At 31.2% G+C, this 25,519-nt stretch overlaps 5 protein-coding genes across 5 annotated transcripts; 2 read left to right on the forward strand and 3 right to left on the reverse strand.

Annotated features, from left to right (window-relative positions):
* The first annotated feature begins 1,865 nt into the window (after window positions 1-1,865).
* Window positions 1,866-5,718, forward strand: LOC106444308 (RPW8-like protein 3). Its single transcript, XM_013885793.3, has 2 exons — window positions 1,866-4,683; window positions 5,224-5,718. Exons 1-2 carry the CDS (start codon window positions 4,391-4,393, stop codon window positions 5,543-5,545), a joined length of 615 nt encoding a protein of 204 aa, XP_013741247.2. The 5' UTR covers window positions 1,866-4,390; the 3' UTR covers window positions 5,546-5,718.
* A 372-nt stretch (window positions 5,719-6,090) lies between these two features.
* Window positions 6,091-8,471, reverse strand: LOC106440004 (serine/threonine-protein kinase SRK2D). Its single transcript, XM_013881573.3, has 8 exons — window positions 7,919-8,471; window positions 7,518-7,694; window positions 7,383-7,436; window positions 7,190-7,282; window positions 7,012-7,104; window positions 6,838-6,942; window positions 6,662-6,760; window positions 6,091-6,584 (listed from the first exon to the last, which is right to left on the reverse strand). The coding sequence occupies exons 1-8, from the start codon at window positions 8,090-8,092 to the stop codon at window positions 6,294-6,296; spliced, it is 1,086 nt and encodes a 361-aa protein (XP_013737027.2). The 5' UTR covers window positions 8,093-8,471; the 3' UTR covers window positions 6,091-6,293.
* Window positions 8,472-8,748: 277 nt separating this feature from the next.
* On the forward strand, window positions 8,749-10,175 carry LOC106444309 (phosphoglycerate mutase-like protein 4; the record flags this gene model as incomplete). Its single annotated transcript, XM_022717355.2, has 6 exons — window positions 8,749-8,856; window positions 9,068-9,118; window positions 9,205-9,315; window positions 9,397-9,528; window positions 9,603-9,678; window positions 9,776-10,175. Coding segments are annotated over 6 exons (702 nt in total), but the record flags the coding sequence as incomplete, so codon positions are not given.
* Window positions 10,176-10,755: 580 nt separating this feature from the next.
* Window positions 10,756-12,628, reverse strand: LOC106442457 (vegetative cell wall protein gp1-like). The gene has a single exon (XM_013884140.3). It carries the CDS (start codon window positions 12,265-12,267, stop codon window positions 11,017-11,019), a length of 1,251 nt encoding a protein of 416 aa, XP_013739594.2. The 5' UTR covers window positions 12,268-12,628; the 3' UTR covers window positions 10,756-11,016.
* A 1,986-nt stretch (window positions 12,629-14,614) lies between these two features.
* On the reverse strand, window positions 14,615-16,411 carry LOC106444310 (nodulation protein H). The gene is made up of 5 exons (XM_013885795.3): window positions 16,199-16,411; window positions 15,786-16,003; window positions 15,267-15,705; window positions 15,039-15,194; window positions 14,615-14,973 (listed from the first exon to the last, which is right to left on the reverse strand). Exons 1-5 carry the CDS (start codon window positions 16,226-16,228, stop codon window positions 14,806-14,808), a joined length of 1,011 nt encoding a protein of 336 aa, XP_013741249.1. The 5' UTR covers window positions 16,229-16,411; the 3' UTR covers window positions 14,615-14,805.
* Window positions 16,412-25,519: the final 9,108 nt, after the last annotated feature.

Genomic DNA, 25,519 nt, shown 5'->3' on the forward strand with positions numbered 1-25,519 from the left:
AGCCATGAGCAAGGAAAAAGTCATTTGCCACATACTTTTTTTTTACAAAGAAGCCATTTGCCACATACTCAAAAACGGTGCAAGTTTTTTTTTGGTACAAAAAAACGGTGCAAGTTGTAGGAAAACAAGATAGACAAATCAGTTTCAACAATACTTTTCAGATGTTTACGATTCATATTTCTCTTGCTTTTTTGCTGGCATAAATTACTTTCTGTTTTTTCTTTTGATAATTTGGAAATACGTTGAAATCCAGTTACAAAAAAAAGGAACAAAAAAAGGAAATACATTGAAATCGGATGTTTTAAAATTCATTAAATCTGAGTACTTTTACCATCTAAAACATTTAAAGGTAGTCAAATAGAGTGATGAAATAGTTTCACATTCGAGAAAATTTAATTCTTGACTTGAGCTAACATAACAAATCCTCAACAAAATAAAATCCTCACATATTTTAAAACTACCAAATAATTATTGGAAATAAGAGAAGATAAGACAAATGAGATCCATGTAACAACACAATCTTCTTCTTTTTTTGTAAATGAACAACACAATCTTCATTACAATGTTTTTTCTTATGCAGACTTGATTCTCTTTGAGCTAATAGGACTATAGGAGACACTTATACAAATCAAGAAAATACCTCCACCCTATTTGAGATCCGGTAACACGAAGCATGACTCGTGCAGTTGATCGTGGAGGGTAGACAAGAACCGTGTTGTGGCTGGCTCGCGCAGCCTAACCAATTTCGCTGCAGAATTGGTCACTGGCAACCAACACACCAAGTTTCATGGACAAACGTGAAGTAATTTCCAACCAGACATTTGATCCACAGTTACAGAGTCCACAACGTTATGTACGTCTGAGTATGCAAAACAAAACACGACTCCATCGTCCTCCAATGCAATCCGGTGCATGTGAGGTATGCGGTCATGGGGTAAGGCTGTCCAGCTACTCTTAGTCTTTGATAAAGCACAAATTCTAAAATTCTGGTATGTATCAGACAACTCATCGGCTCTTTGGGTAACCAAATAAACATAGCAGAATACTAAAAGCATTTCCATCCGTTGATAAACTCAAATATATTATTTTATTTTAAAATAATATAAAATACGTTTGAAAATTTAGTTATTAGTTTTTTTTTTAAGTTCTTCCGATAAGAATCCATTTCCATTCTAATTTCTTATTAAAATTTCCAATAAAAATGTTTTAGTGAATGATGATGTATTTTTGAAGCCTCAAACTCAGTAGCTTATCATTATATACCATTTGGTTCAAGCTTCAAGTTTCAACTTGAGAAATTAAATATTAGAAAATGAAACGACAGTTTTAATTAATTACATCAAAATACAAAAAAAATGGAACAAAATGTATTGATTAAAGTATCAAACACAGAGAGACAAAACCTTAAATCAATCAGTCTAATAACCAAACAAATTTCTTTCAATTGGTAACTTTGGTTGCAAATAGTTGTTTAATTAGATTTAGAAGAACGAACTTCAATGTAGTTACCAATTAATTACCAACTACACTGATTCTGGACTCTGCTAAAATCATACTCCTTCCGTTCCTAAATCAAATATGTTTAGGTAAAACAAACACATATTAAAAGATTATTTTTTTATCTAGAAAATATCATTTTAATGACAAATTAATGATATTCAACCAATTACAAAATAAATCATAAAATATGATTGGGTATACAGTTTTTAATAAATTAAAAATTATCTAGAAAAATAAAAACATCTTATATATTGGAACATCAATTTTTTTTATAAATATTCTATATTTACAAACGGAGGGAGTATCATTTAAATTTGTTTATACATTTTTTTTTTGTCAACAGTACATGTTTATTTATTTCACTAATTTTAATCTTCTTCAAAAGAAATTAACATGTTACACAATTTTCTGTTCTACTAATTATTTATTTATCTAATCCTTCCATTATTCACAAGTCAACACCTTTTCTAACCATGGGATTAGGGAAAAGACTATTGTCTAACTTCAAATAAAATTTGCAATTTCCTACATATTATATTACAGTTACCCATTTTTATTTTGTATGATTTTAAGGCCCTTTTATCAATTAAAAGGCCTAGTTAGATTCTGTAGTAGTTTTGCTCCACGTGCCGGAATTAATGAGTTCTATTAAGGTTGTGATAGTTTTGGGCTTCGGAGTTCGGATTGCACTCGTAAAAATCGCGTATGGGTATTTGACATGAGCTAAGAAACCGACATGGTTCCACATCAACATCAGCTGCAACCAGTGTTTTAAAACCCGATCTGGATCCGCAGTTGAACCAATATACTTGGTGACCCAGAAAAAATCCGGTTTGGATTTTATGAAAAATCTAATATCGAAAACCCTGCAAAACCCCGCGAAAACCCAGTATCAAACGACCGGTCGAACCAATAAATAACTTTTACTTCATTTTTAAGTTTTCAATTAAGTTTTTAGATTATGTTTTATATTATAAGTTTCCAATAGGTGCTGATAAAAAAAAGTTAGGTTTTTTTTTCAGTTTTATATTTGTGATTTTTAGATTTTGATGAAGATTTCAGTTTCTCTATGTCACCTGAAGAAAATAAAGTGAACGATGATAGAGAGAACCAAAATTAGTTGATGTGATTTGGTGTTAGTTTATTTCCGCTATTGACATTTTATTATAATGATCTTTTATTTTTGGTTTATTTTGTATTTGAAATTTAATTTATTATTCAATTAGACATTTAAATATTTATAAATTTTATGTCTTGATTTTTTTAGATGTCGTAAATCTTATTTTGTTGGAGAAAATTTTAAATAATCTAAACTACTTTTTGATATTTTGTATATCAAATGAAATTAAAAATATTAAAACTAAAGTTAAGTATTTTCTAAAAAAATTTAAACATAAAATATATACATATCTAAACTATTAATTTATGTTTTAAAAAATATTTAAAAAATATTAAACTTTAGTTTTTATATTTTTATTTACATAGCTAATATATTATTATATAATAAAATTAATTTATTTATTAACCTGTGGTTTATCTGTAATCCGGTAAGTCGTCCGGTTTAGTGTCCGGATCGGGTTTAAAAACATTGGGTGCAAGGGAAAAGTTACAACTAAACGATGCCGTAACTAACATCATACAAATATATAAGTTGTTGATAACAAAAAGGTTTGTTCAATGATCTTTGCTATTCAACTATATTGAACCAAACTTAATAAAATGATTTTTTGTAAACGACTTAAAAAGTGTTAAAAGAATCACTAGTTCACTATGCATTTTCATACGATTTATTATTGAAAACTTGGCTAAGTTAGTTCTGTTGTATACATGACAAAATATATATTCTGTTTTAAGTTAAAGAAAATGAAAATATTTAGGTGTAGATTTCAGAATTGATATGAAAGCAGCAATTTCATGGATATTTCTATATTTTTATGTGTGGTTTGTTAATTTCTCAACATATATTAGATATATACTTAAAACAAAACTCACAGTGCAATGATTCTTAGGTACAAGAGAAGAATCATAGACTTAGAGAATACAGATTGGTAAAAATTTCATTAGAAGTATTTTAAACAAATGTTTTATACTTCAAAGATGATTTTGTTAAATAATTAACTTTAATTTTGAAAAGAAAATAAATCATTAAATAACATACAAGTGATATTTGAATTCTTGTATGTTTCACTAAATTTCTTTTTCGAAAACTCTTTTTACCCTCTTTCTTTTTATTATTATCTTATTTTTATCATACAAAATCAAATTAAGTGAGTGACTGATTACAAAGTAAATAATTGAGATTTGCTAATCTCTATATTCCTCGTAATTTAGTAATCACTAAGCTAATTTAATCATCAATAATCACAAAAATGATGATGAATGTATTGTCCCTCAAAATTAATATCAATTAAATTGATTTTTTTTGTGAAACTATTAAAACATGGACCTCATTACAATCCTCTCTCTTCTTCATATACAAAGAAACTAATAAAGAAATAGTTTCCTCCTCTAAATTTGATAAGCAACGTTTGTTGTCTGTATTCAATTTCTTTTTCCAGCTCAATACATTAAAGAAAATATCATTTTCATTCATTTTGTTAATTAAGTAGTCATCAAGTAAAGCCGATTTCTCTGTATTTTCCTCGTATTTAGTGATCACAACAACTTCTAGATCCAAACATCTCTTTTTTACCTAGAAAGAAAGATAGTCGTCGGACCCATACTAATCAAAGTCTACAACTTTTGTCTGATATAGTTAATAATCAATTCGAAAACAACTTGTTATGTTAACAAAAGACTTCCACATTTCCATATAAATAGACTCCTCACTCATGAACCTCTAGATTTAAAGTTAATCTCCTCCTATCGCGTTTAATCTAGTCTCAACAAAATGGTTATCGAGCTTATGGCAGGGGCTGCTCTTGGACTTGCTCTCCAAGTCGTCCACGAAGCCATTAAAAAAGCAATAGAGAGATCTTTAAGCACAAGATATATCTTGTACCGTCTTGAGGATACAATCTCGAGGATCACTACATTTGTGGCTCAAGTCGATAAACTCAGTGAAGAAGTTGAAGATTCTCCGAGGAAAATCATTGAAGATCTTAAGAATCACCTTGACAACGCTGCTTCTCTTCTTAAAGCTTATGCGGAGCTCAGACGCAGAAATTTAATCAAGAAGTATAGGTATGTTTACTGTATATGAATAGTATCAATTTATATGACATGAAAATGCATGAAAAAGTCTTCTGGCTTATATGAAGTAGCGTTAGTTCTTAATTTAAATACTTTAAAGAAATATCTTCTTTCTGTTTTTATTTGAGATTACGTGTACACATGGATACCACTAGAAACTTATATTGATATCTTGATTTACATGTAAATGAATTATTGGAGATGGTTAATGGTTATATTTGATCAGGGATGGTTAATTGGATTTTTTGGGGTTATATTTCATGGTTTGTCACTCACAACCAATTTAATTACTACACTATAGGTCTCAACTCACTTTGCGTTTACAAAATTAAATTTCAATTGGATAATATATTTTTATTTTCAACAAAATTATAGTTTTAAATAAGAGATTTCCAAAAAAAAAAAACAAAGTAAATGTGGTTAAGTATCTTTTATATATTTTTCAGTACCCTTCCCGTTTAGCCAAATTATAGGTTGGCTCATTCCCTAATCGATCCCAACATCTAATGTAAATGTGTTGGTGATCTGTAGGTGCAGGAGAAGCATCAAAGAGTTGGAAGCTTCATTGAGATGCATGATAAATGTGGATGTTCAAGTCAACCATTGGGATATCAAAAAGCTGATGGCCACGATGTCTGAAACGAACACTAAACTCCAACCAACGGATTGTTTCAAGAGCAAACATTGCATATCACAAAGTAGTAATCAACATATATTCAAAGCAAGAGACCCATCTTCAGAGGAACGAGCTGAATGTCTGAGTGATGAACCTAAACCGAAAATTGATATCCACATACGATGGAGTTCAAGAAAACGGAACAAAGATCGTGATATAAGGTTCACTATCAAGTGATGATTCTTGAACAAAGATCGTGATATACGGTAAATAAAATAATATGATAACATCTGGTTCTATGAAATAGGATTAGTTCAAATGTGTAGATTCTAAATGGGATCTTGTACTCAAACTATTTGTAGAATTCCTTTTTTCTTTCCATAAATCTGATGTCATAGAATGTGTATAAATCTGCCAATAGTTATTAAAATAAAGAGAAATATATTACAAATTATATATATATATATATATATATGTATATATGTAAATTGAAAGTTTTTTTGTCAACAAAATCCACAAAATTTTTTTTACACGGTTTGATTACAACTCTCTATAAGCTTTGATATTTATAATATAAAGCCTAAAAAAATATTATCTCATCTTCCTACGGATTGTCACTGTTTCAAGATCAAGCATAGCACATCATTGGTACAACAAAGTAGTAACCAAAATATAACTCCATGATACACAGACCGATCTTCAGAGAAAGATGAAGAAAGGTCTGAGAGATGGAACCAAACCATAGACTTGCCTTCATGTGATGTGTCTGGCAACACATAAAATGAATGCTCAAAGGGATCATATATTATAAAAATATATTACACATATATATATGTATATGAATCCGAAGTCTGTAGATAAAATAAAAGACAAACAAACGATCCAAAAATAAAAGGATGGTGGTAGAGAAGCTTAAGAGAAGACAAAGACTCCAACAGTGTCTGAACAGTACGGCGGACAAAACAGACTTTGTCCTCTGAAACTCTCAAAGAGCATAAACTATCTCTCCGCTACTGTCAACATCAATCTCAGATTCGGAATCAAAGTCATCCATGTCATCGTCAAGGTCAAGATTATCAGCCATGAAGTCATCAAGGCAACGGTTTCTAACGGCTGGAATGGTAGCCTCCGAGATGATCTGCATGATAGTGTCCAGGCTCTGCATCGGCTGCTCCGGCTCTTGGAACTGACTACTCATTCTGTTCTCGTCCATCAGATCACCGGGGAGATTCTTCAAGAACCATTCATGGGATTTGATCTCTGGGATGCTGATTCTCTGCCACACAGATGGATCTCTCTCTCATCAGGAAGATTCTTAAAGAAGAGAGAGAGAGTGTGTAAGAAAGAACTTACTGTTGCAGGATCGGCTACGAAGATCCTTGAGATAAGCTGGCGACATCCTGGTGAGAGGTTTAAGTCCTCAGGGATTGAGTAAGTGACACTAAGGATTCTCTGCGTTTTTAAAAGCAAACACAAAGAATCAAAGTTTGAAACAAGAGAGATGGTTTATGATGAAAGAAGGTTTTTACTTGTATAGTCTTTCGATAGTCTCTTGGCTCAGCTGGATCCTCAAATGGATAAGCTCCAACCAACATAACGTATAAGGTCACACCGCATGACCATACATCTGCCATCTGTTAAAAATGTAAATCAGGAGGAGAACTCAAAGCATAAACAATAAAGAGAGAAGAATTGGTCCATACCTTGCCATCATATTCCTGACGAAGAAGGATCTCTGGTGCGATGTATGCAGGAGTACCAACAGTTGACTTTGGTTGCGAGTGAAGAACAGAAGACTGAAGAAAACGAAAAATGCAAAGTTACAATGATAATCAGTAGGAAACACAAGGAGGAATACATATAGTATTAGTATACATATACCTTGGAGTAACCAAAATCACAAATTTTCAAACGAGGGGCAGGACTTCCATCCAACAATGTATTCTCCAGCTTCAGGTCTCGATGACATATTTGCTTCACAGTGGGGAATCAACATCAACATCAACATCAACACAAAGAGTAAAAAATCACTGAAACAAAAAAAAAAGGTTTCAAAAGTTGGCAAGAACAGTACCATTGCATGACAATAATTAACTCCAGAGATAAGCTGCTGAAAGAAGAACCTAGCCTGTTGTTAACATTTAAAACACAAATCAGTAGTAGCAAAAATTGATTTAAGTAAAAAAAGAGTACACTAGTAGAGACAGACCTCATCTTCACTAAACCGACCAGCGTTACAGATGCGGTCATAAAGCTCACCACCAGAAGCATACTCCATCACAATAGCCAGATGGCTAGGCGTCAAAATCACCTCCTTAAACCTGACGATATTAGGATGCCTCAAGGACCTGTGGTTGATGATCTCCCTCTGCACATTCTCATCAATCTGGAAAAAAAAAAAAAAAGATCACAACTTTATCAAAAGCATTTATTGAAAGAAAAAAAAAAACGGTTGAGAGAATAAAAAAGTTAGCACCTTTAAAAGCATTGACAAATCTAAAAGAGGGAAGCTACTAAATCTAGAAACTTATCATCACTACAACTACTACTACTACCCTCTATATATCAATCTAGGAGGAGGAGAGTACATGGAATTGAAAAGGAGCGTACTTTGTCACCTCTCTCGATGTACTTAACAGCGACGAGCTCCTTTGTAACTCTATCGGTCATGAGACGAGCTACCCCGAAGTTGCCAGACCCAATATCTCTCACGAAGTCGTACCGATCGCTCTCGTGTATGATCGGCAAATCAATCGGCATCACCGCCGCCGTCGTCGGATCCATTGGAAGAAGAAGGAAGGAAGCTTCGTTGCTGAGAAAATATCTTCTTGTGTGGAAGGAAGGTAAAATGATATTTCTGGGGAAGACCAGACAACGAATGAGATTAGACAAAGGGGCTTAATTATTGGTCCCTATCAAAATAGATAACAGAGAGGGAGAGATAGAGAGAGATAGAGTAAAAACGACGGCGTTTTTGTTGGCTTTTTTTTGTTTTGATACGACAAAAGCCGCCGCGTTTTGATAGTTTTTTCTTTGTTGTCTGCATTTTCAAATAGATTTTGTTTTTCTAAGTTTATCTTTATAATTTCTATATAATAAATTACATAATAAATATTTGATGAATTCACTAAAATACAAACCCATTTGCAAATATGTTACTCAACTTGATAAAAATATATAATAATTTTCTTGAATTACTACACCATTCATAAACTTTAAAAAAAAAAAAATTAAGCTTACAAATAGTGTTTGATAAACCGACCAATTGGTTGACATAATACATAAAATAAGATAAATTTTTGTTCAAAAAAAAACAAAATTAAATAAATTAAATTTTTTCAGCAGCTCCCATGGCTGAATCAAGTTTGAAGTATGCTTCCACCATTCTCTGCATCTCTCTTATTATATGTTGCTCATTCTCTGATCTGATCGTCTAATGGAATGTCTCTCGCTGGTTTCTTGGCAGCTCCTCCGTCGATCAAACTTACGCTGAGATTGTTGTTGTTCGTCATGGAGAAACATCTTGGAATGCAGAGAGAAAGATCCAGGTAATAATACCTATTCAACTAGAATAAATAATGGTTGTAGTTAGGCCTCGAACTTGATACCTGATTCCCCTACTCTCTTCTTGAATTTTTTTTCAGTAATGTTTAATTAATCTTTGTATTAGTTCAAGATTAGGAGTATTATTCCCTCTAGGATCTTGACTGGTAACCTTTAGATGTTGTTGTAATAACAAAATGTACTTTTGGGTTGCAGGGTCATATAGATGTTGAGCTAAACGATGCAGGAAGACAACAAGCAGTGAGAGTATGTGTCTTTTTACTTTTTAACAGTTTTGTCTAATTTTATAACTGTCGTAACGTTTAAAGACTTTTCTTTCCTTTCGATAAAAGGTTGCTGAGAGGTTATCAAAGGAGCCTAAGATATCTTATGTCTACTCTTCTGACTTGAAGAGAGCCTTTGAGACTGCTCAGATCATTGCAGCTAGATGTGGCAACCTTGAGGTATTAATTAACCTCATTTCCTTTTTTACGAGTCTCCAGCTTTTGCTAGACGCTATAGAGGTTTCTCAACTGTGTGTGCAGGTACTTACTGATCCTCACTTGCGGGAAAGACATTTAGGAGATATGCAAGGTCTTGTGTATCAAGAAGCTTCCAAGATTCGCCCCATAGCTTACAAGGCCTTTTTATCTAACCGTACAGACGTTGATATTCCAGTAAGAATTGTTATTATTCTCCCTTAGTTTCTTAATTCAACTACTAAGTTTTGCTCGTTTTATATGAATAAAAGGGTGGAGGAGAAAGTCTTGACAAACTATATGATAGATGTACATCTGCATTGCAGAGAATCGGCGACAAACATAAAGGTTTTATTTCTTTCTTTCTCACTAATCATGTTAGTAGTCAACACACATTGTTCTTCTAAGCATTGCTTTTTGTTCTTACTTTGTGGTGATGATGAAGGTGAGAGAGTGGTGGTAGTGACTCATGGAGGTGTGATACGATCTATGTACGAAAGAGCTCGTCCAAAAGCACGAAACGTTGACAAGATTCTCAATACATCAGTTAATGTGTTCCGTTTATTCGACGGAGACAAATGGAGAATCCAAGTTTGGGGAGATGTGACTCATTTGGACCAAACCGGTTTCTTAAAATCCGGTTTTGGTGGTGACAGAACCTCTGGTTAAGACTCAGTTACTCTTTCTTTCCATTGATTTTTTTCTGTGATATAAGTTTGACTCCGTTATGTAATTGAGATGACTGATGAAATAATTGTTATAATCTTTGGAGATTAAATAGTTTCGTAAAAATTTGTATGTGAAAACAAATGTAATAAATATAATAAATATATCCAGTCATATGACTACAGGGAAACTTTTCAAAATATACTTTTTTTTTTTTTTTGAACGAACTTTTCAAAATATACTAAAGGATATAACTAAAACTAAGAAATTTAGCTGAAGTTAAGCTAACAAGTTAAAAGCTTAGCAGTTCAGTTAGCAACAAATAATAACTGATTCTATCGTTAAGTTGTATTTAGTTTTTAATTAAGATAGATTATGTTTTTCTTCAACTAATTGATATGCATACCGAGAAGAATAAAATATTCTATTTTGCAACAATAAAATTGAGCATTATCGCAATCAAAATAAATCAAAGATTTGAACCACGAACTGAAAATTAGATATCCATTAATATGTGGCATATCATAAGATTATAAAACAAAACAAATATTGGAGGAGGCAACAGAAAGAAGGTGACTAGCCATGCAAGAAGAAAACGTTTAAGTAAAACTGAATTATACTATAAGAATCACGAATAAAAAGGAAAAGAAACATTCATTTTGTGTGCTAAATGGTTCTGTTTCTTTCCCGTAATTAAGATTCCACTCGTTGGAATGAAGACTTTGATATAATATATTCCTAACGATCTTCCAAGTCAAAACAAATTATTTCTCTTAAGAAGATTTGATCTCACGTAGTTGAATGAGATCGAATTTTATTGGTTTTTAACATGTCAGTTGCGGATACAAAAGAAAAAGAAGAAAAGAGAAAGAAAGCCATACAATATATTAATTAATTAAAACTTATAACGAAAGAGGCGTCCATAGGATATAGACGACAACACTATTGCATGACTAAACGAACCAAAACAAGACAAAACCATTAAAGAAAAAAACCCTAATCAAAATGAAAAAAAAAAAACTAGTACATGATGTGACAAGTGAAACGAACTAGAGAAACAAAGTAGGGATCGGTGAAATATCCCCAAATGGCATCTTCGCATTCATTTTTCATGTTGACGACAAGATTGCAACAATAATCACTGACTTGAAACATCCTCGTGTAGAAACTAAACGCCATCTGCCCACGACATTCTCCAACAGGTCCCATGTTTCTCACACAACTTCCAAAGTGTTCCAATGGACTCTGATGGTGATGATGATGATGATGTTCCGGAGGTGGATTTGATGGCTCGCTAGGAGACGATGAGCCATCACCACCGCTTGGTGGTGGAGGAGATGGAGACTTCTTGGGAGTTGGAGGCGGAAGAGATGGTGTTGGTGGCGGTGGAGATGGAGACTTCTTTGGAGTTGGAGTCGCAAGAGACGGTGTTGGTGGGGGTGGAGATATTTTGGGAGTTGGAAGAGGAGATGGTGTAGGTGGCAGGGAAGCCATTTTGGGTGTTGGAGGCGAAGGTGTACTAGTTGTTCGTGTTGGCGGGGGCGATATTTTGGGTGTTGGAGGCCCAGGAGATGGTGTAGGCGACGGTGGAAATATTTTGAGAGTTGGAGACGGAAGAGATGGTGTTGGTGCTGGTGTTGGTGTTGGAGATATTTTGGGAGATGGAGGCGCAGGAGATGGTGTAGGCGACGGTGAAAATATTTTGATAGTTGGAGACGGAAGAGATGGTGTTGGCGGCGGTAGAGATATTTTGGGAGTTGAAGGCTGAGGAGATGGTGTTGGCGGCAGTGTAGATATTTTGGGAGTTGGGGGGGGAAGAGATGGTGTAGGTGGAGGAGGAGATGGTGTTGACGGGGTTGGAGATATTTTGGGAGTTGGAGGGGGAAGAGATGGTGTAGGTGGAGGAGGAGATGGTGTTGACGGGGTTGGAGATATTTTGGGAATTGGAGGCGGAGGAGGAGACGTTTTGGGAGTAGGAGGCGAAGCTGACGGTGTTGACGGTGACGGTGTTGATGGTGTTGACGGTATTGACGGAGAAATGGAAATGGCTGGACCAGATCCGTTGCTATAAGTACATTTCCAGACTTTGGAATCTCCATAGTTAAATTTATGGGAAGTGCTCGTTAACATTACGTTTCTGTAGGTATCCGACGGATGTGGCCATCCTTTGATGTGGTTTGGCCAGAATCTCAGGTCTTTTCCTAAGGTTATGGTCGGAAAAATTACGAGGCAGAGGAAAGCTGCTGCCACGAGGAACATGGAGCTTTTCATGGTTTATGGTGGAAAAGAAGAGAGGAAGTGTATAAACAAATCTAAGGCACGGCTATATACGCTTATATATACAGAAAATGATAGGTTAAAAGTATCTCAAATCTACTGAAGAATATTTAAGTTATTCGTTATTATCACGATCTTAAACTGATAATATCTTTAGGTCCAAATATTTTGGAGAGCCGTGTCAAAAAGACTTTGGAATTTACTGTATTTTACTGGTGTGTAATGTGTAAACTAAAGTGTAATAATTGATTAGATGATTGAGACTATTCTTCTCTATTAAAAGAAAAGTATCATTTTTAACTATTACAAAATCATTATACTAGAAGTCTAGGTCTATATATTCAAATAACATTTTTATTCTTTACATTAGTTTATTTAATATATAACATTTCTAAATAATTATAAAGATATTAATAACAAATCTATTTTAACTATAAATTTAAATTTTAGTTTTAGGAATAACAAATTCTGTTGAGAAAAAATCTAACAAAATCTTTTTAAAAATTTAAATATTATTTTAATTAATGCACTGATTAATTTCGCAATTAATAGTATAATGTTATTATAAATTAATTTTAATTACATTTTTATTGTAAATAAAATAATGAAATTATTTGCTAATTTTATAAATTTTATAAGTATATTCTACATTATATTAAAATAGAAGTAATTAATGAATTACATATTAAAATTATTTTCTTGTGCAAACATATTAAAATTTTGTTGAATTGGTAAACCAATATATTTTGAAAAAATACTTTCATTAAGATAAATAAATAAAATATCATTCACCGTTTAAAGTGACGAAAATATCATTCACCTTTTAAAATGATTAATATTCATAAATTATGTAATAATTTTTACAAAAAATAAAATTGTTTACATCTGTTAAATTTTAATATTTAGAACTATATATCATCTATTTAGTTATTTTTTAAAATGACAGCAATATATTATCATAAATTATTATATACAAAATAATATAAAATTTTATATTTATAAATGAAATGTTATCCGCACAGATGTGCGGATTAAAATCTAGTATTGATTTACGTCTCCACCATAATTTACCATTTTCTTTTCGTAGTCGAGAAAGGCTCGATATGAATAATATTAAGCCCACCACCATACAAGCATATTTAATAGCATAAAACAGGATTCTTGATGATCTTTTTGGGCCTAATTTCAAGGCCTACTTCATCGATGAGGATAGAGTCTAAAAAGACCAATTTGAGAATAAATGTACACACCAGAACTATCGTATAGTAATAAATGTACACAATGTTTCAATCTCGTTGTAATTGCACACCACATAAGTATAACAACCCCTTTCTACACGCAATGAAAGTTCGAAACCCGTTTCCACATAAACCGATATTTGGCTTGGTTTTAATAGTTTATATCATGAACCGATAGTAAACCAGTTCATATCGGTTGGTACTAGTACAACCAGACCCATATAAAAATCCGACTAAGAATCGATTTAAACCCGACCCAAAACCTTCTAAAAACTCCTAAAATCGATTTACCTTTCATTATTTAGAACCCCAAAATCTAAAATTTTAGAGAAGAGATTTCTTTTTCCAAACCCAGAAAGTATGAGCAATGAATCTAGAAATTTGACTGGAGTCTCTAGCTTTCGAGCAAGAAGTAGTGTTGTTGGTGGGCCGAAAAGATGTTGGTGTAGAGAATTAGTTGTCCACTCAACATTCACATCAGTCCATGGTTCCATTGTCGATTTCTGCAAAACAGAGAGACACTTGAGTCAATACCAGAGAGAGACATAACAATAACGACATAGAAAAAGAGAGATAGAGATAAATAGATAAATAGAGAGAGAGAGAGAGAGAGAGAGAGAGAGAGAGAGAGAGAGAGAGAGAGAGAGAGAGAGAGAGAGAGAGAGAATTGTCGAACATTTACGTGAATGGAGCTAAGCACAAGATCAACAACGTTTTGGGCGAGAGAGACAAAGGATTTAGGTTTTTAGGGTTTCTAATTTTCTTAAGTCTGGTCTTGGGTTTGTCTGGATCATTGATTTAATATGGTTTATATTCTCTAATCGGATCGTACTCGGATCATTTTTGGTTAGTTAAGTTTGTCATTGGTTAAGTTTATGGTTTGGAGAACACTAACCGTTTAACCAGTTTTTATAGGTATTAGTTCGGTTTGTGTGGAAACGAATTTCAAACTTTCATTGCGTGTGGAAAGGGGTTGTTATACTTCTGTGGTGTGCAATTACGACGAGGTTGAAACATTGTGCACATTTATTACTATACGATAGTTTTGGTGTGGAAATAGGTCGTCTTCCCAAGAAGTTTCACATTCAAACTTAATTGATCTCTAAAAGCAATCCATCTTCCAGTCCATTTACAACTAACTGGGTAAAATAAAGGAAAAGATCAACAAGTAGTTGAGCAAAAAAAAAAAGAGTAGAAAGTTTCATAACAAGAAGACTTTTTTTCTATTTTTTTTTGCATTTTGCAAAACATTTAGGTTAAATGTAGAAGAAAGAGTCAATAGATAACCAAAAAACTAGTAATCTGCCCGTAGAAACTTCTCGTACTCAGTCCCATTCAATGTCTTGTTTATATCTTCCCAATTCTTGATATGATCCGACAAATCTCCTCTGTGTATTTTCACCTGTCTGCTTGACAAATCCTTCACAGGAATGCTCAAAAACTCCTGAACTTCCTTCAACCTCTGCACCAAACACCAAAAGGAGTTAACACCCACAACAAACTTTGCTTCTATAGATAAAACCTTACCGTTCGATTTGCTATCAGATCTTCATAGAAAACAACCATATGACTAGTGGTATTGAAATACTCCAAAGCCTTTGCAGCTAAACTCTCTGTTTCTTGTAAATCATGGATCAACGACGTCGAGTTGATCACAGGCTTGTACCTAGAAAGTGCATCTGCCTACAACAATCCCAAAATCAAAAACAAAAACAAACTAAATTATTATTAAATGCATATAAAAAAATACAAAACCTCTTCAGGAGAATGAACATGAGACTTGTGAGTTCCACTCAACAGCTTAGCGTAACGGTCATAAGAGTTTGCCAACAGAGAAACCATTCTCCTCAGAGGATTCCTTCTGAACAAGAATATAGCCGAGACGCCTCTCCGGTTAAAGTAATCCACAATCTCCACATGGTTAGCTAACAAGCCTTGGTTAAGCATCCATTTGAACCCAATCGCTGCAGAGCATTCGTTCTTCGAAGCGCTCGTGAACCAATCAAGATTATAAACTCTATCGAGAGTCTCAACGATGGAGGAAACGTTCTTTCTTCGTTCCAGAACAGAGAAGATCTCTCCGTTGGAACTCACGTTGTCGTGACTGTTCAACAACGTTTCGAACCAACCGCTTCCTGATCTCTGCATCGAGAGTATCACAAAGAACCTTACTGGATTGTGCCCACATTCAGCTCTGTTTTTTTAAACGAAACCCAGAAACAGAGCATTAGAAACAGAGTGTCGACACACAGACAAGAACAGAGAGTAGTTTACCGATTAAAAGTCTGTGGCTTTGGGTAATGAATCCGAGTGAGAACGTGTGATGAGTGAGAACCAACAGGATTTGGAACAAGCTGGGCGGTTTGGAAACTAAACTGTTTTAAGCAAACAGAGCAAATGTAGAGACCACAGACCATTGCAAACACTAAGACTATCATTCTTAAGAACAGAGGCGACTTCTTTGGTTGCTTTATTACAATCGATGCACTGTCCTGTTGCATTAACATCAAATCAAATCATTAGACTTGAGTGAATCTTCAATCTTGAGATCATAATAAAGGTAGAAACTTTGAATCTTTATGAAGAAAGAAACAGAGTTTGCTGGTAGATTAGAGTGATGAAGCATACATGCAGAGATGCCCAGAAGCTTATTAACAGAAAAGATCTAGGAGAGAGAGAGAGAAGACCTTTCCGAATAAACAGATGAACTCCGCCATTGATGCTTCTAGAAGCTGAGGAAGCGAAAGAGCAAAAGGTTAGATAGAGAGAGGAGATATATGGATTCACGAATCCATCTTCTTGGTCCAGAGAATCTGAGAAGAAAGAAGAAGAAGAAGAAGCCAAAGGAGTTTGGTATTTGAGCAAAGATTTTGTATAAAACTATAAAAGTTTCCCTCGTGGAAATTCGAGCCACTGCCATTAAGACATGGGGACTGTCTTTTTTGTTTAATTAAATGTTTAGTTTTTATTTCGCTTTCGCCACTAATTCAGTATTAGCAAAGCTTTCGGATTAGGATATTATCATTAATCTCTTCATATTTCCTTGTTTTTGGGGTTGACTTGTTAAAATATTTCATGTTAAATTCTTGAGTTATGAGCATTTTTATAGGGAAAGTTTCACTTTGATATCTCATAAATTAGGAAATTTTTTTTTTTTTTTAAATATATATTATTTCAAGTATTTCAATGTTGATTACCATATCAAAACATATTTCAAATGTTTTATTTTGAGTTATTTATAATAAATTTCTTAACATTTGAGATAACTATTTAGCAAAATAAACTTAACATTATGAGAATTATGGCGAAGTTATCTAAAAGATATACTCTAATTTGGAAGTAGTAAATCATAAGTTAACTAAGCCCCTTAAACTAACAACTTTAAAAAAAAAATTAATTTTGGTCTAATCATTTATCTAGTTTTTTTGGTTAAATCAATAATGCTACTTTGCACTATTTATTTGATCATTTAAAGGAGGCTTGTTTACAGACGACTTAAACTTCTGAAGCGGGAGTCAAGGAAAAAGACCGTTTAACGTGTTTCTTTTTTTTTAAGTTGTTAGTTTGTAAGTGACTATCAAGATCAATATTAAAACTAAAGTTACAATACTTTTGTAAAATATAAATCCTATAACACAGCTAAGAGGAAAAATATTCGACGATTTTCGTACAGAAAATATTTAATTTATAGAATTAATATAGTACATTCATAGAATTAGCCATACAGAATACAAACGCATAACTGACAAAAGAAACATATATACAAATATATTAAAGTTCGAGCTACCGACACCGTACGTTATAACTGGTCGGCTGATAAAACTGAATCAAAAGTATTTATTCGGTCTTTACAAGATTTAATGTCACATCCCAAAACACATGAAACTATTCTTCACCGTAGTTTCTAAATTTCCAAATCTATAAAATAGTAGTATAGTATTAATTTTTTGTTTGTTCGTAGAACAGAAAAGTGTAGCCGGGTTTGTTGCAGTTTGAGACGGTCCATTGATGGCCTTATTTGAGCAAATCCTATTTATTTTAGCCCGAGGATAGTGTGATCAGCAGCGGATCTACGTTAAGTTAAAAGTCAAAGGGGTCGCACTTGCATCATGAAATTTTCAAATTCTTTGTTTGTAAACTTAAGTTATTTGTCTCTATTAAAATCATGTTTTAATGTTAACAAATCATGTTTTAAATCCTATTAGTTATATTTGTCTCTATCAAAAATCACGTTCTAGGTTTACATTTTTATATTTATGTATGATTTGCCTCCTATAAAAAGTTTACATCCTCCCCTAAGTGTGATGGCATTGGCATATATACGTCGATGGTAAGTTCCATCTATAAAAAAGACTGTGTATGTCAAATACATCAAGGTTGTGTCAAATGCACGAACATTCCAAACCAATCAATCAGTTATATCTAGCTAGAAGTTGACCACAATTAGTTTCAGTAAAGAACAACTCACGATGTATAGGATCAATTGACTTTTGAAGACGATAGTATAATGTTATTTGCATTTGAATGAAGTCATATAAACGAGGTGCACATATCTATATATATCAAATGAATATATATCATTATCAGGGCAAAGCATGCTCGATGCAAATGAATATATAAATGAACTATACATAGAGATATCATGACTATTATAATTTGTCAGGGGATATATAGATATATTATCAATGAGTTGATTACGGAGACACTTTTTGATTTTTCTATACATTTAGACACACTTTTTACATGTGGACTAACGATAGATTATGAACAATTTTGCCTTTAATGAAAACGACAATCATGGATACTCAGGTGATGTGTGGACGTTTGTTGTGTGGATGAGAAATCTTCTTTGTGGATAGAAACTGCCAGTTTGACAAAAGTTGTGGTTTGGAATGGAACTTATGGATGGCACGAGAACTGTGGATGTGGTCATAACAATATACATGTTATAGAAAATTCAATAAACGAAACAACAAGTTGCATAATAGATTGTACCGACGTTTGGGTTAAGTGTGATATGCAACTACAAAATAACAATCTATACTGTAAAGTCAAAAAAATGGAACAAAAAATATTATATATAGGATAACAAAGGAGGTCTTTGTATGCATATTTAAAGATCTGAGAAACTTCCACTATAACCATGACATAACTCTCATTACTGTAACATCAACTGCAATGTTATTAATCGGTCAATTGGTTGTGGACGGTTCACCTGCACCTACTTCACCAGACAAGACATCACCAGAAGTCACTCCACTAGTCTTCGGAGATTCTGTTCACACGGAGCAATACCATGACGCCCTATTCACATATCATCCATCCCCACATCAATCGTCCACACACAACCCACCCACGTGTCGGCTATCCACACACCGCTCATCCACACAAACCCCATACACACACCACCCGTGTTCCCCTTCCGAGTCCACACCACACTCCACCCATCAAAATTAAAATTGAAACTTTGCTGATCTGGGTTTTGAAATCCACAACAATACTAAGAAATCAACAAAACAAAAATGAATCTTGTAGAATCTAAACTTGAACAAACAAGTTAAAACCTCAGAATCCAGAGAAATATGGTATGAGTTGTGAAGAAACTAAACCTCACTTTGTTTCTGGGTTATATTAACAAATCTAACATTTTTAGTTTTTGTTATCTGAACTGTTTAAAAGAAGAGATATGATAGACAAAACAGAAGATAAGTTTGGCTTTCATAGTGTTCTACAAATTAAAGAAGATGAAGAAATCTGTAATTCGAAAGTAAATCTGAATTTCGAAAGTAGAGAGAAGAAAGAGATTATAGATTCAGATTTATATTTTTAATTGATTTTTTATTTTTATCTAATTGAGATGAGATTAGTTAGAAAAAGTTAAGAATGTATAGTTATGTCTTAATTGAGGGTAATAAAGACAAATCACATAAAAATGTATTACAAATGGAAAGTGTATTCAAGTGTAGTTCCAAAGAGAGAATGTGTGCTATAAGATAAAATTTTCATTATCAATTCATCATTGTATTTTCTATACATTAAATTGAGAATATTTTGTTTAAAAAAATATCTTTATATCCTATTTTAAAGTGTCATCACCAGAAATATTTATAAATTTAATTTAAAAATAAATTTTAGTTATTAAAATAGTTACAAGACATGTCCTTCATAATTTGGTTAAAATAAAATAATTCTTATTAAACTAATAATAAATTAATTATCGATCTAAAATATCTAATATTTTAAAAATTACAAAAATTCTGTTATCTTTAACTCAGGTTACTTACCTATATAATATATCATTATCAGGCCACTGCATGAAAACAAATATATAAATGAACTAACGTATTTATTATCATTCTTAAATTCGGCATGCGATACAATTTTCATAATTCATCATGACGTACAGACAATAATGATTCAGTTTGCAATGTTTTCCAGCATCGCTATGCATACGGGAAAAGAAGAAAATAAATTAAATCATAGTGTTTTGAGGAGATCTATTAGTTTTTTTGTTCTAATAAGAAGAGAAAAACTAATGTATTCGATTGTTGTTTAATAGTATTTCTTAAGAAGCGAAAAGGATTTGGGTTGGTAACGTATGGTTCAAATCTTTCATCGCTTAAGTGCGGCCCAACGTGGCTCTCGCAGATGTAGAAATCAAATGGTACGAAGACTTGACTCAAGGTGCAGACAAACTATGTGTGTATTTGTTATGGGTCTTGGTTGATTCTTTGCCATCAACTCATCAACATCAGATTAGTTTGCCGGATCATGGTTTATTGTAGCCAGAGGAAATTCAATTTGCTCTACACCTCTTTAGAATAGGAAACCAAATTGGTTTTATTATTTTATACGTACCTTTTCCAGTTACTGAACCCTATGAGTTCAAATTTCACTTTTGCGTACATTAACTACTTTCCTAATTAGTTCTAATGTGTTCGACTGTTCTCTAAAAAAGGGAATGTTGTACCCTAGCTTTGATGAAATTTTGTTTAGTTTGGCCCAAAAACCTGATGAGGTGAGCGGTAAGGCAAGCAAACCAGGATACAAGGTGGTCTAGATTTTGATTGTTAACCGAGAAATTAGACTAAGGCCAATTATATAATATAGGAAGCCCATTTATTTTCTTGATTCGATCTAACTAGCCCAGTGTTTTTTTCTTTATGGATGTCATTAAAAAGCCCGTTATTCTATCAGGGAATAGCAAGCTATTTCTTTTGTTTTTGTAAAATTTAGGATAAAAAATCAGAATTCATTAAAAAGCCCGTTATTCTATCAGGGAATAGCAAGCTATTTCTTTTGTTTTTGTAAAATATAGGATAAAAAATCAGATTTTTTCAAAGCCTTAAAAGCTTACAAAAAAAACCCAGCAATTTATGGCTTTAGAATATATTTATGGTTCATTTTTAGATTATAAAGCCTTAAAAGTTTTCAAGCCACTTTTTATAAAAATCACAGCCACAACAGCCTAAACCAATCAGAGCCATAGTTTTTAAATAGGTAAAATTAAGGTAATGATACATGTGATGATTTCACAAACATGACATGCTTCTTAATTTGGATGATCAATTGATATATTTCATAAGCATAAAAGTTTAGTTTGTTTCTATCACATAAGAAAAGGTTGGAGCAGAAGAAAACCACGTGAATAATGGATCTTTTTATACCTCCATCGGTTAGATGCACAGTCGAAGAAGAAAAATGACATCACTTTCTTTCACTTTTTTTTTTTTTAAATACAAAAACTTTCATGAGTCTCCAAAGAAAGTCTTGTAGAGTGCATGATTGCAGTCTCAGGAATTAGAAATTCAGAGGAAGAATCTAATATACTAAAAGAGAAGTACCATTTTTATCTATCATAAAAAAAAATCATATTAGCTTTATTACGTCTATTTCATTAATTACATTTATTTAATATTAATCTATTCAATATATAAAGATATTAATAATAAATTAATTTTAACTGTAAATTTATATTTTAATTTTAGTTATAACAAACTGTTGAGAAAAAATCTAACAAAATCTTTCTATAAATTTAAAATATTTTATTTAAATTAATACCATTTATTAATTTCGTAATCAATAATATATACTATTATACATTAATTTAAATAAAATTTTATTATTAAAAAAATAAAATAAAAGTGTATGCTACTTTTCAAAATTTATAATCATTTTCTATATCTTCTTTATTAAAAGAAATACCATAAAAATTCATACTAGGTCTATTTCATCAATTACATCTATTTGACTATTTAAGTTAATCTATTTGATATATAACATTTCTAAAAAATCTTATAAATTATATAGATATTAATAAATAAATTTTAACTGTAAATTTAAATTTTATTTTTACTTATAACAAAATATGTTGAAAAAACTTAACAAAATCTTAATAAATTTTTTAAATATTTTTAAATTAATACAGAGATTGATTTCATAATTAATACTATAGTATTATTATAATGTATTTACTTATAAAATCCCACAATATACTAAAATAAGTAACATAGAAATATAAATTATGCTAAGAAAATATCAGTTTTATAGTATAACTAAATAAAATTTTAAAATGAATTGTATTCAGTCTGTAAAAATTAGAAAAAATGAAGGAGATTCTCAATTTTTTTTATTTCATACTATGAATTTATTTTACCGAACTCGAAAATATATTAATATATAATATAAATTAATAATAAAGTAAAATATATAAAACAAATTATTATACATTAATAATATCGAATAAGAAACATAACCAATAATATTATAGATTTACACAATATATAACACTAAAATATAAATATCTTTTAAAGTTTTCCGATGGTATCCGTTATATATTTATAAAATAAAAATCTATCTGCACGGATGTACAGGTGAAAAATTTAGTCTATTATATTAAAACAGAAGTCACAACTTCTATTCATGTGTGATTTTTTTAAAATGGATCTTCCCTAAAAAATTATATTTTATTTAATTATAATTAACATTATGACATCATTAAGATATCACATCTTAGATAATTGACATATGTAACAACTCACCTATAAAATTGTCTTATTTTTTAATTATAAAAATATGTTGAGAAAAAAATCTACAAAATCTTAATAGATATTTTAAATATTATTATAAAATGAATTATTGATTAATTTCGTGATTAGTACTCTAATATTATTATAAGTTAATGTTAGTTAAGATTTTATTATAAAAAAAAATTGTATACTATTTTCTTAAAATTTCTAACTATATTCTATATTATCTATTAAAATAGAAGTAATGAATTCTTTCATGTATTTTTTTATAATTTGGACCATCCTTTAATTTATATATTTTATTTTTTGTAAGTATTTATATTCGAAATGTAATATGTAGGTAATACGTGTTAATATTAGAAAACTATGTAATACATGTATATAAATTAACATGTATTCATCAAAGTTAATAATACAAATCATTTATGGATGATATCTTTTTATTTTAAATATAAATATAAATAAATATATACATATATGTATAATTTTTTTAACAAATCTTTTGAAAATATTATAACGTTATCTTAATTTTCAAAATTTTATGTAAATATTTCAACTAATTTCGTAATTAGCAATGAACTATTATTATGCATTAATATATACATATTTAGTTATCATTTATAAAATAAAAAATTACATTTTTTATCATTTTATAATAATAATAGTTCATATTAAATGAGATTATTATATTGAACTAAATATGATAACATTATATTAAATTGATAAATTTGTAAAAACAGCTTTTATAAATATAATATATTTATGCTATAAATATAATACGATGATATAACGACTTAACATTCAAAAATATATAATACATATATAAAAATCGACATATCTTAGACTTTTGTATATATAATAATATATTATCTGAAATAAATAAATGTAAAAATATTGCTAATTGATTCAAAAATAATATTTAATATGTTTTTAATGCATATATTAATTTGTTAAATAAATATATATATCATAAATGATGTAAAAATATATTTATGTATATAAAATGAAAATAAACACCTGCACGGTTGTACGGGTCGAAATCTAGTAATAGTTTAAAAGTGATGTGCTTTCTTTTCCCACTGTAATTGTGCTTGGTGAATAATAGTTTAAAGTACCTGAAAAATATCACTTTATTTCCCTTCTTTCATTTCTTAGATAAAAACGTAACTTTTTTCTTTGATTACTGATTGTATAAAGCTGTCGTCAGCATTCTTTGGTATATGAAGTTATAAAAACTGTATTTGACCCCAAAAAAAACTGTATTTTTTTTTAAATATCTCTCTCTTGTTACTAGTTGTTGCTGTTTTCTTCAACACCAGTTATTAGACCATCCTTAATGGTTTATTATATTTTTTTACTCTAAAATAAAACAACTCTATAATAGAGTTTGAGTTTGATTTAATGATACTTTATTTTAGAGTAAAAAATAAAGTGATGAACAAAAATAAATTATTTTATATTTGAAGTAAACCAATTTTTCATTCTATTATAAAGTGAGAAATATAGTAACATTGAAATGTTTTTACTCTAAACTTTATTTATGAGTGAAAAATGGAATGAAGTTGAATATGACTTTAACTATACGTGTGGCTAGGTACATAACTTGCAGCCATTTATAACGGGAGCACGTACTATGCCCACTTTTCAATATCTAAACTATAACGCAAAGCTTCATGTTCATTATCGACGAATTTTCTCAGTTCCATGTAGGAGCGGACGCAGGTGAGACAGAAGTGTGGCACGTGCCTTACTCTCATTTTTATTTTTTTTGGTAATTTTTTCAATATAACTTTTTTATTATAAGAAGTTACAAACGGTATGATTTGTACAAAGTTCAGCAAAAAGAAAAGAAACGAACAACAAAACAAGATAGATGAAAGGAGAAAACGCGACTTAATTATGAAGTTTGAACTCTGGTGAGAAAAATCATAAATATAAATATTTAACCACTTATCTAAAGATACATCCTCAGTATATTGTATTGACCGAATGACCTTTTTCTGGAAAATATAGATCTTTAATTTGTTTTTAACATACTACAATGTAATAAGTAGCTAGATTACTTGTTGTTTTGCAAATAGCCAATCAATTAAGTGTAACTTCTGCTCGATGTATTTTGATAACTTTCTTAAGATGGGTCACCCATATATAAAATTTATCCGTAAAGTTAAAACATTCCACTCAATTGCACATTCTACAAATAAGGTGAAAGAAATGTCCACTAGAAGACGAGCTTCTTTAACTTCTTGTGAAGTAGATTATAAATACGTTATACATACTTCATATCTACAAGAACAATGTAACTTAGTTCTGATTATTCATCTAATTAGTTAGTAGTTCATCGATCCCTTTGGCTTTGTTCTCTTATATATGGGCGAGTCGATCATGTTTAATGTTCAAATAAAAATATAAAGTCCCATAAATTAAGAACTCTCTGTCAAATTTCCTCTTTTTTGAAACTCTTTCTAATCTATAATATAATGAGTTGCCTCATTCTTGAGCCGTTACGTCAGCATTTTGGTGGGTCACATTTTTAAAAAGTGTAAAAAAAATATCAAGCATATAGTTCGAACCCGGGTTATAGAGCTATAAACACCAATATTTATACCACTAAATTAAAGGATACTTTGTACATTGATGGCCGAAACTAATATATATTTATGAAGGTCGGAAACCTTTGCTTCTTCGCTTTTTATAAAAATTAATTAATTTAAATAATAAATTCGGGTCTACAAGTGTATTATGAATTTCATTTTTAAATGAGGTTCATCACGTTAATCTTCTATTTATCACATTTATTTAGTATAACTATTTTTAATTGATTTCATGATTCTTTGTTATATAATATTATTTGCAGATTCTGTGATTCATGGATTTATTTTCGCTGGACGTGCTAATCATTACATGTCATCTTTGAAAGTCGGTTTCATTGTGAAAGTCGATCGTTTTGAGGTTGCTAGGTGCTCAAGCATGTACAAG

Source organism: Brassica napus, chromosome A3 (assembly GCF_020379485.1).
Source record: "Brassica napus cultivar Da-Ae chromosome A3, Da-Ae, whole genome shotgun sequence".
NCBI classification, from domain to species: Eukaryota; Viridiplantae; Streptophyta; class Magnoliopsida; order Brassicales; family Brassicaceae; genus Brassica; species Brassica napus.

Bases quoted from the DNA above. Each gene is read 5' to 3' on its own strand.
- LOC106444310 (XM_013885795.3), bottom strand. From the start codon at position 16,228: ATGGCGGAGTTCATCTGTTTATTCGGAAAG. The intron at 16,004-16,198 runs GTCTTCTCTCTC...TTAATGCAACAG, and splicing joins TCATCTGTTTATTCGGAAAG to GACAGTGCATCGATTGTAAT. The intron at 14,974-15,038 runs GTAAGGTTTTAT...TGTTTGGTGCAG, and splicing joins ATCTGATAGCAAATCGAACG to AGGTTGAAGGAAGTTCAGGA.
- LOC106440004 (XM_013881573.3), bottom strand. From the start codon at position 8,092: ATGGATCCGACGACGGCGGCGGTGATGCCGATTGATTTGCCGATCATA. The intron at 7,283-7,382 runs GTACTGTTCTTG...CCCACTGTGAAG, and splicing joins TTAATTATTGTCATGCAATG to CAAATATGTCATCGAGACCT. The intron at 6,943-7,011 runs GTATGGACCAAT...CATTTTTAACAG, and splicing joins GTCAGGAATATGATGGCAAG to ATGGCAGATGTATGGTCATG.
- LOC106442457 (XM_013884140.3), bottom strand. From the start codon at position 12,267: ATGAAAAGCTCCATGTTCCTCGTGGCAGCAGCTTTCCTCTGCCTCGTA.
- LOC106444308 (XM_013885793.3), top strand. From the start codon at position 4,391: ATGGTTATCGAGCTTATGGCAGGGGCTGCTCTTGGACTTGCTCTCCAA. The intron at 4,684-5,223 runs GTATGTTTACTG...GGTGATCTGTAG, and splicing joins AATTTAATCAAGAAGTATAG to GTGCAGGAGAAGCATCAAAG.